This window comes from Monopterus albus, unplaced genomic scaffold, assembly GCF_001952655.1.
Source record: "Monopterus albus unplaced genomic scaffold, M_albus_1.0 scaffold128.1, whole genome shotgun sequence".
In the NCBI taxonomy this organism is placed as follows: Eukaryota; Metazoa; Chordata; class Actinopteri; order Synbranchiformes; family Synbranchidae; genus Monopterus; species Monopterus albus.
In genome coordinates, this window is record NW_018128008.1 from 2,229,714 (window position 1) to 2,240,910 (window position 11,197).

Below are 11,197 nucleotides of genomic sequence, written 5' to 3' on the forward strand. Positions count from 1 at the left end.
TTGGAGCAGAAGGGGAGCTATGTGCACATGCTCTTTGTACAGTTCAGCTTTTAATACCATTCTTCCCCACAGATTGGTGGTCAAACCGATGGATCTTGAGCCTTCATACTCTGCCAGTGGATTTACAGTTTTCTATCTGGTTGCACACAAAGGGTTAAAGTTGGCTCTCATATCTCCTCAGCCCTCAGTCTCAGCACCGGTTCTCCACAGAGCTGTGTGCTGAGCCCTTTGCTATATACACTCTGTACCTAGGATTGCAGCCCCATCCATCATAGCAACATCACTGTTAAGTTTGCTGATGACACCACTCTAGTGGGGCTTATTTCAGGGGAGGATGAGTATGCTTACGGGGACAAGGTGGAGCATTTGACAGTGTGGTGCAGGGAAAACAGCTTGCTCCTTAATACATCCAAAACTAAGAAGCTGATAATTGATTATAGGAAGAAGGGAACAGGTGTCTTACCACACTATACATTAGTGGAGAATGTGTTGAAAGGGGGTCAGACTTCCACTTTTTGGGGGTCCACATTGAGGAGGACCTGACCCGAGGAGTTAATGTCTCAGGGCTGGTGAAAAAGGCCTGGCAGAGACTGCATTTCCTGAGAGTTCTGAGGAAGAATGGTATTATGCAGAGTCTGCTGATGTCCTTCTATTGCTGCTCTATTGAGAGCATCCTCACTTACTGTATCTATGTGTGGTACAGTAGTTGTACAGTGGCCCAGAGGACAGCGCTCCAGAGGGTTATTAATGTCGCACAAAAGATTGTTGGCAGCCCCTTTCCTTCTCTGGAAGAAGGACCAAACAGCTCCCGCTGTCTCAAAAAAGCTCATAACATTGTAAAAGACACATCTCACCCTGGTTATTCTTTGCTTGAATTGTTGCCGTCAGAAAGACCATACAGATCAATTAAAACAAGGACAAAGATTTAAAAAGAGGTTTTACCCAACTGCAATAACTGCTGAATAGGCAACAAGGAATACATGCTAATTATGCATTGAGGGGTTATCATAACATTATATGTGTATATGTCTGTGTGGATTTTTAGCTTGTTTTACTAGGGTTTATGTGATTGGATAGGTGAGGCTCTGTTAGGATGGCTTTTAAATTTCATTGTACGTGACAAACGTTTTAACAGTTTAACACTGTGGATTCATGTTTTAGGGTTAACTTACCTGGAATGGTTAGGAAGCTGGAGTTATCAAAGAACTGCTTGGGAAGTGCTCTGGACAGCATGTCTGAGCTTCCATCCACATCAAACAATCTGCTTTTTGGGGAGTCAGACAGAGACACCTTTGGAGACTCTAGTAGCTTCCTGGGAGAGTCCAGGGGATTCTTGGATGCAACCACAAGCTTCTTAGGTGAGTTGAAGTTGGAAGAGTCTGAAGTCATTGGAAGAGCCCTCTTGGTGGGAGTACAAGGTGACAAGGGCTTGTCCACCTCAGCTTTACTCTTCACCTTTAGCTTAAAAGCTCTGCTCTTCCACTTTCCTATTTCTGCCTGCTGGCTGGACACCAAGCTGCAGAGACAAGGACACAGAAATCAAAGGTGAACTAAAGATGCCATAAGTCACATGATCTGTCTGAGCACTTCCACCCTCAAACTGATCTGACCTTTCCAGCTCAGCTATTTTCAGTTGAAGCTGTTTGACTTCCTCCTCTAGTTTGGTCTTTTCCATCTGAATGCTGCTCTTGATCATGAGACCTCTGGGATTGGTCAGTCTGGCATGCAGGTCCTTACCCTGCAGGACTGAATTCAACAAGATTACATTAATGCATCTCCATATGACCATTCTTCATCTTTAAATGCATACCAAATTCAATATACAGTTGCATCAACCAACCTTTGGTCACAAAGGGGCTAAAACACAAAAAAGACTGACAAACACACTTGACTAGCTTCATTAAACAGCCTGGCAGGTGACAGAGGTACATTTTGTTAAAAGTTGTGTGCATCAGTTTGTGCTTTTAGTGTTAAGTTACTGAGGTGGAAGGAACTGGTCAGCTCACTTGTTCAGTTAGGAAGGTGCACTTACTGTTAGTGGCTGTGTATTAAGGTGTCTACACATACTGAATTCATTCTCTCATACTAATAATCAGTTTCTGCTGACTTTTTTGACCACTCTGAAGGCAATTTAAAATCTCTCACACCCATACTGGCAAAACATATGAAGGATAGAATGAAATGTATCAATTAAGCATTCATGTTGAATACCAAATGACTTTGCCAGAGTCTGGACTCAGAGTCTGCAGGGCCTCCATTTTTAATGTTAGTGTGGTTATTTGGCTATAGGCTAGGAGAGCATGAAATAAGAATTCAAACTGGTACAGCAGTAAATACAGAACAGGCATACTGTATTTTCATCATTGCCTTCATTCATACAATTCTGCAGATCTGAGCTCATCATAGACTTTGATTAGTGCATTACAATTTGTGCTGAAACTAGAGCAGAAAATTAAGTTATACAACATCACCCTGTTAAGTAAACTCAGACTACTTTCCCCAGGACTTCTCTTCTGCTGTAAAATTTGACTGATGTTTTTATTTGACTCACTTGGAGCCATTTTCAATTAGAAAACAATTAATCACTCAGCCCTTTTTCATACTGACTGAATTATGCAGTTTGATCATTAATGCAGTTGTTGAGATCAACATGTATAAACAGCATTTTGAAAAACTTTTTTTTTTTTTCCAATTGTGATCCAACTGCTACATGTCTATAGGCAACTCTCTACATTTATAAGAAAAAAAATGTTATCATGAAGCTGACGCCATATAAATATATCATAAGACCCAAAACCCGAAAATAAATTATCCCCACTGCCCCACCCACCCACACACTTACATGACTCCTCTCCTTGCTGTTGTGATTTCCTCAGGGCCTCCCTCAGCTTCCTCATGGCATCTTCCTTCTCAGTCAACAGGGTAGTCATCCTCTGGATCCTGAGGGGGATAAAACTATGGTCAGAACTGTCACTCATGGAATGGATTAACCCCTTCGTTCTTTTCTAGTATGGGAAAAGAGGACTGCAAAGACCTAAGCTTATGAAATTACTCTGTTAGCGATACAAAAACTACTGAAGTGATCTACCAGACAGGCCTCTATAAACCCTGATGAGGAAACCTCTTTCACCATCTGCTCACACATTTTGAGAAAAAAAACAAAAAAAACAAAACAAAAACCAAAACCAGCTATAGAAATCCTGACATTACAACAACCAGGTCCAGTCAATAAGACAAAAACAAAAAGGGTTAGAATGAATCCAAAGGGCTCTTACTCTTGTTGGTGTTTATCAGATACTGAATACAACTCCACTTCCATTTGGAACAGCTTAGTCTGGAGATTTTCCATCTTAGCTGCAATGGGTGATGCATTTTTCTGATATGGGAAAAACAAACAAAGAAGCTACTCAATATGGTTCCAAGAACCAAAGAACTTAAAAAACTAAAAACTAATAACCATGACAAATCTGCTCACAGTATAATGGAGAAGTATACCAGCAAGTCTCAACAAAAAACAGTGGCTGTTGTTCAGTCCTGTATGATGGGCCTTGGAAATGAGATCTTTAGACAAACCTCAGACTCCTGCAGTTTGCTCTTGAGGGTCTGGATTGCATTCTCCTTCTCCTCAACTTGTGCACGGCTGTCCTGCAGCTCTGTCTGCAGAAGCTGCATGGCCTGTTCATGGTCGGATATCCTGTTGTTGGCTTTGACCTGAGCCTCCTCCAGCTGTTCCTTCTGTACACACAGGTACTGGAAGACAGAAAAACATGTTACCAGCTGATAGACAAGTTTCCCAGTCTTGCCAGTTTGCGCCACGAGACAAGATCCAACTGCTATGCACAGACACAGGTTGGGCAGAAAACACAACTGGCCTGTACAAGCTATGCTACATTGTGTCAATCAATATTCTTTGGACTCCTTCCAACTTCCCTACTCTGTCTGTGGCTTTCAGACTCAAGTCCACAGGTTCTTCCTGAAGATGTAAATCTTCAGTCTTCACAAACATAAATAGTTAGCAGGGATGACCATTTCAAGCTAAAATGCTACTCAATATTTGCTGGGAGATGGCTCTAGTCTCTGCTGTTTGTATTTGGGGCTGTAGCAAAATGATATACTTAACCTTATTATGGTGCCATTTCCAGGCGCCAGTAAAAGAGAGTGGAAAAACAGTGGGCCTTTGTTTTAAAGACAAAACCAATGTTGCATGAATTTTTTAATTTTTTTTTCTAATTTTAAGGCCATTCAAAAATCATTGCCCATCCCTAGTAGTTGCTCAACATTTGTTAGGGACCATTTCCAACAGCAGATTAATCTACATTTGGTGCTCCGCTGAGTATTTGTGACAGCAGGACCTTGTATGCAAGTCAAATACGTTAAAGGTGCAGAGGAGCAAAGCCGAACTTCATCTAGACTTTGGACACATGCAATAATTATTTGACAGGAGGAGGAAAGATAAAAAGTCCCCAATCTTATTTTTTTAACAAAAGCATCCCAATTAGGGGCAGACAGCTCACTTTGTTCTTGTCTGATACCACCTGATGCCCCCAGTCATAAGCACATATAAAACTGGTATGAACCAGATATGTCAGACATTACCGAGGCCTTTTCTTCAACTTGCTGGAGCTGCAGAACAAGCTGCTGGTTGTCCTTCAGTAGGGAGAGCTCTGTTGTCAGAGGAGCTTCCTCCAGTGCCTGTAGCAGTTTGTGACTCTTGCTTCTCTCCTCTCTGAGCTGAGCTTCAGTCTGACCTTTCAGCAACTCCAGCTCTGCCAACAGTTTCATCAGTTCACCAGCGATGCTCTGTGGGAGGTATTATGACATTAGAGACAATGTATACATTATGGAAAACTGACAATTTATCAGCAGCTAAATTACATATGAACCTTCTGTAAAAGGTTAGGAAAGTCTTAGGAAATAGGAAGTGAACTGCTGAGGAAAAGGCTATGGTTTGTGTTTTTTTTTTTATTTAAAAAGTGCAACTGATTAACAGCACCTGTAAACAGCACATATTAAACTGTTAAGTAACTTGCTAATGAAAGCTGCTGCTGCTTCTGAATAAAAACTTGGGGGGAAGAATGATTGGATACTATTACTTACAAATTAATATGCTATACTGGCTTCAGAATGTATAACTAGAACCCCTCACTGTGCTTGCTGCAACATACTTTTATACATTGAAATTTTTAACAAAATTGCAACAAACTTTAGAACAGTGCCAAGAACCTTAACTCAGTACTTCAATTACTAATTACCAGCACAGAAGACCACCCCTCCCCTGGGCAAGCAGGCTGTGTGTCTGTCTGCAGCCAGCGTGAAGAAGACCCTCTCTGGGATCAACCCATGCAAGGCAGCTGGACTGGATAACATACCTGGTCATGTTTTAAAGGACTGTGCTCAGGAGCTCAAGGATGTCCTCATGGACATCTTTAACATCTCTCTGAGTCAAGCAGTTGTTCCCACGTGTTTCAAGGCCACCACAATAATTCTAATTCCAAAGAAGCCCCACCCAACCAGTTACAATGACTATCAGCCCGTAGCACTGACTTCAATTATTATGAAGTGCTTCTGCTGGTCAGGCAGAACATCAAGTCCATCCTTCTTCCCTCTCACAACCCATTTCAGTTTGCATACAGGTCAAACAGGTCCATAGAGGATGCCATTACTGTTGTTCTCCATCCAGCCCTCACTGACCTAGATTCAAAGAACTTTTACGTGCGAATACTGTTCCTAGACTTCAGTTCAGCATTCAACACAATAATTCCCCAGCAGCTTACACAAAAACTTGGGACTCAAAACCTCTCTCTGCAACTGGGTGCTGGACTTTCTAACAAGGAGGCCACAAAGTATGCGGGTCGGCAGCAACATCTCCAAGACCATCACGCTGAGCACAGGGGCTCGGCAAGGGTGTGTGCTCAGCCCATTGCTCTTCACACTGCTGAGCCACGACTGTGTGCCATCCTACAGCACCAACCACATTGTCAAGTTTGCGGATGACATGACTGTAGTTGGCCTCATTACCAACAATGATGAGGCCAACTACAGGACTGAGGTGTGCCAACTGGTCCAGTGGTGTAAGGACAACAACCTCTTCTTCAGTGTGGGGAAGACTAAAGAGATCGCTGTGGACTTCAGGAGAAAACCTCTAAAGCATCCACCACTGACCCTTCGACGTTGCTGTAGTGGAGAGAGTGAGCAGTATCAAGTTCCTGGGGGTGCACATCTCTGAGGACCTCTCCTGGACCAACAACAACACAACACTGGCCAAGAAAGCTCAAACATGCCTCTACATCCTCCGCAAACTGAGGAGAGCCAGTGCCCCACCCCCCATCATGTGCTCCTTCCAACACCCGCAGAGCCATCAGCATTGCTGATGACACCTCCCACCCCGCACATTCCCACTTCAGACTCCTGCCTTCAGGGAGAAGGTATCGGAGTCTTCAGGCCCACTCCACCAGACTTACAGCTTCATCCACCAGGCTGTGAGGATGCTGAACCCTGTTCACTACCTCCCCCCCTCTGCCCCTGGACTGTAACCCACCACAGAACATAAAAAGATATAAAAAGACTACCCCTGCTGTTTGCACAAACTCAATACATTCCCCCTTTTGTTATGTTACAGTTAAATCTGTTGCTGACTGTTGTGGAAACAAAACAACCTCTGCTGTTTTACCTTCTGTTATATTATATGTAAATCTGCTGCTGACCGTTTTTTTTACTGGGATATCTGCTGCTGTTGGTCATTTGCAATAATGTCCATGTATACCTCATATGCTATTTGGACCTCATCACCAACACCCTGGTGATGCTGAACCATCTGACAATCTCCTATTATTGTTTTGCACTACTGTCACTGACTGTACTCAGTTTTGAGTCACAGCTTATTGGCTATACCGTTTAGATTTATTCTAATTATGTTTTCCACTTATTCTATTCTTATTCTACTTTTGTTCCTGTTATGGCACCCAATGCTAACTAACAAAGTAAAACAGAACCTCTGTGAAGAAGTAATTAGGGAAGTGAAAATCAAGGGAGTTACCTGCCGAATCATCATTCTGCTGTGCACCACTGCAGATCTGCGGTCCAGCTCACAGTTCAGTATGTTGTCCAGCGTACTGATGCTGACTGGCTGGGTTTTGAACAGGGCCTGCAGGTGTGCCTTGAACCTCTCCCTTTCACTGATCTCAGCTGACAGTTCACTGGGGAACAAAGCTATGTAGGCCGAGAGCTTCTCCAAAATGCTGGCCATTTTCTACAAAACCAGAGTCATCACTAAGTTTCAGTACAATAATGTTGAGGAGATGATAAATACTGAAGGATTACACACAATCACATATAATGTAGACACCAGAAACATGCCTTTGAGCTGTGTGTTAGCCTTCCTCCTACTCATTTTTATATACTGCTTCAGCCTGCTTCGGATAAATGGCATATGCCAAATAATTTAATTGCAGGACAATCGTGTTGGAATGGCTGAAAAGCATTCTCACCTGCAAGTAGAGCTGCCTCTTGTCCAGCACTTCAGTCAGTCTGTGATGCCAAAGTGTGCAGAAGTCCTCATCATTGATAGAGTAGCTGGGTGCCTCCACTCTGCACAGCAGCACATCTTGTAGCCTCCTCTCCTCAAAAACAGCCAAATCATTTTTCACCAATTCCTTAAACTGTATTCTGTAGGCCGCTGCATGTCTCTCTAGGTCCATCTGGGAAAAGAGTACAAGTTTTTAGGTATTCACCTGATCATAAGGGTCAAAAGACTATTATGAAATTTGAAATGGAAAAATATTGATATTTACTGTAATGCCTTGCAGACTCTCAAAAATCTGCTCTCCCAGCTCAAAGACAGAGCTGTAGGCCTCCACAATGGGTTTTGGAAGAGAGAGCAGATAATGACTGAGGAAAACTTCCACTCTCAGAGTCTCATCCAGGGCTTTGGAGTTGGAATTGGAACAAGTGTCCATGAAGTGCTGAAAATTTCTGAAGAACACCTGCAATGATATTTTAACAGCATCAGAGTTGTGTTGAACTCTTATGTTAAACTGTCTAACAAATCACTTCAGTGGTGACTTTACCTCAAGCTTCCCAGCAGAGTCATGCAGCCTTGATGACAATGTCTCCTTGACTACACTTGTCATGTTATCTGAACTACTCAACTCTCTGAGGGCTGAAACAGCTACATTTGCTTCACTGGAAAACTGTTGGGGGGGGAAGAGAGAGAGAGAGAGAGAGAGAGAGAGAGAGAGAGAGAGAGAGAGAATTCCTTAAAATTACAAAATCAATTTGTAAGTAGAAGATAGTCTTGCATGTACATAGCTCTTCTCCAACACCAATAATAATACAATAATCTCTTATTTTGAAAATAATAAAGTTGCATCAACCCCCTCAACCTTTGCGTTTCAATTTTATATCTTTGTATTGAATTTTTCTGGTTGTAATTTGTAGGCACTCCAACTGACTGAAAAGTTAGTATTTTGTTGTCTAGTTAGCAGCGGAATTGACAGTGGTACAGTGGGTAGAGCAGTCGTCTCCCAACCAGAAGGTTGAAGGTTCGAATCACCATGCCTGCAGTCCACATGTTGAAGTGTCCTTGGACAAGACACTGAACCCCCCCGATGGTTAGAGCCATCGGCTGAGTTGGCGCTGCAGATGGCTGCCTCGGTTTTGTACCGGAAACAAATTCCTTGTGTGTAACATACTTGGCCAATAAAGGTGATTATCCTTATCCAGATAGCAGCGTGTTTTCCTGGATTATCAAATGAAGTAAAGAAAGTCACTTTCGGCTTTTCCCGTTTAGGGGTCGCTACAGCGAATCGTCACACTGACAACTCGCATGTTGACATTTGGCACGTGTTTTTTCGCCAGATGCCCTTCCTGGACGCAACCCTGATTCGAACCTGGGGTGCAGCGCTCTCGCCACTAGCCTACCTGGGACGGCCAGATTATCAAATCAAGTAAATTTTGATAATTCTAGTTTATGTCAAAACACTGCAGTGCATGTAACATTTTAGTGATAAGTTGTTCAAATTTGTCATTAACACAACTAGAAAAGGTGGGGACTTTGCTCAACTATAAAACCATAAGGTGAATGTGAAATTTCTCATTTTACATACAACTCATGGATATGTGTGCCTATTACGCAACACTGAACCCAATTTGATAGTAGGCTGAGTATTAGTAGTGTATCAATATTCCTGACACAAAAACACCCCCCCCCCCCCCCCAGAAAATAATTTGTATGTGTAGTTTGCTTGCTTTACTGCAGATACATAGAATACAAACAATGTTAGACATGCATATGCGTATCGCTAAAATGTAAGCGTCTGACACTGTGACCCTGCAATGCCACAAAAAACAAACAAACAAAAAAAAAAAAAGGGTCTATATTGTGTTTACATTTGTTCTGGAGCTGGTTATTACTGCTGGCTACTCAACTGTCATGACAACATATGACAATTTCAGATACAGGGAAGGAAAGACAGAGGGAACACAGGAGGAGACTGTGCTCGAGTTTGTTTCGACTCATTTTGCCTTTAAAAAGGTCAAAAATTAGAGGGAGAAATTAGCTAATGCAACTTTAAGTTGTTCAATCTTATATCAGGAATTTAGTCAAATTCTGCCTTTCACAAGTGATGTGGAACAACTAAAAACCCCAAAGAAGAACAGAAAAAAAGAATGATTCATACCAAACCTGCTGTAAGGGATCTGCTGCTAACTACACTGCACTCAAAGTAATTGCAGACCTTAGCCAACAACCAACTCAGACCAACCCTAAAAATCAAGTGTTCACAAACATGTTATTACAGTTTCCTGCAAATGTGGCAAAGTTGGTATTAGGGGTGGGAAGGTTTGCAGAGTTTCACCAACAAGTACTCAGACTTTTACAATGTGCACAGATTTTTCCAAATAGCACTACCCAGCTTGGTCAACTCCTTTTCCCCGAAGGGATGACGACAACAGATGCTGCTGAGACTTGGGTGAAGTCAGAACGATTTCAAATTCTGGGATTGATGTTATAAGTGAAATGTTATTAAAACACATACAATGCCTTTTCCCCAACCATAGTATGGTAGACAAGCTACAACCTAACTTTCATCAAAACAAGCCACTTTCCACACTGGACAAATTGGTCTTTATGTGCAGATGGCTATGAGATGAGTGCAGAGGGATTGTCCACAAAGGGCAATATCAAAAACAGAACTATTAAATATCTTCACTCCTATGTAGTGTAGTACCATGAAATTCTGTTCACACATCATTGGTCTCCTGATATGCCTCCTCACTGGCATCATCTGCGGCCTGGGTCATTATATTTTTTAGTTTGTCCACCCATCCAATTCTTATGAATGTGGTATGTCAGGAACACCTTGAGGGAATTTCTTCACATTTGCCTGAAGTGTCCACTTGGATTCAAGAATGAACTGATTAGGTGGTCAATGACCTCACTTCTGTCTAGGGGTGTGACGATCCACTTAGCTGACAAGACAATACATGAGTGGTTTTTCTCGTGTATGATTCTTCATACCTTGTAACTGTGCATGAATGGTAAATGGTCTTATACTTGTATAGCGCTTTTCTATGCTTTTCAGCACACTCAAAGCGCTTTCACACTACTTGGCCCTTCACCCAGTCGCACTCCCAAACGCTCACACATTCACACACCGGGAGCAATAGAGGGTTCAGTATTTTGCTCAAAGACACTTCGACATGTGCACTGGACAAGCTAGGAATTGAACTGCTAGTCCTCCGGTTAGGAAACCACCCGCTCTACCTCCTGAGCCACAGCTGTTTGGAAATGTTCATGCACAGTTAAGCAAAAATAAAGCAGAGGCTTAAAAAAAACAAACTTTGAAAGACAGTATGTGCCCACATTCCTCCACAGCTCAATGACATGCAAACAAGGGAACTTGATGAATTAAAACAAATGAGGGGAGGAGGTATCAAAGTGTGTAAATGTAGCTGCTGAAATGTTGCTGCATGGTAAAACAAAAAGATGAACTGCTTAAACAGTTTGTATTGTATAATCAGACTACAGCACTTTCCATAGAAGTTCATTCAATTCAAAGTGCTTTACCAATACATAACAGTAAGGCAGAATAGGGCAATCAAAAAAAAAAACAAAACAAAAGCCAAACATGTTTAAACAAAGAAGATCAATAAAGCTTAATTAAAATTAAGATAAAACTAAAACTAACACAATAATAAT

General features: G+C 42.1%; 1 protein-coding gene across 1 annotated transcript in view; it reads right to left on the reverse strand.

Annotated features, from left to right (window-relative positions):
• The window catches only part of cenpe (centromere protein E), a 46,582-nt gene that overhangs the window by 3,414 nt on the left and 31,971 nt on the right, over nucleotides 1–11,197 (reverse strand). The window contains 10 exon segments of the mRNA XM_020612882.1: nucleotides 1,173–1,516; nucleotides 1,611–1,746; nucleotides 2,843–2,940; nucleotides 3,276–3,376; nucleotides 3,574–3,750; nucleotides 4,597–4,800; nucleotides 7,037–7,249; nucleotides 7,488–7,697; nucleotides 7,791–7,982; nucleotides 8,067–8,189. Coding sequence (XP_020468538.1) covers nucleotides 1,173–1,516; nucleotides 1,611–1,746; nucleotides 2,843–2,940; nucleotides 3,276–3,376; nucleotides 3,574–3,750; nucleotides 4,597–4,800; nucleotides 7,037–7,249; nucleotides 7,488–7,697; nucleotides 7,791–7,982; nucleotides 8,067–8,189 — 1,798 coding nt within the window.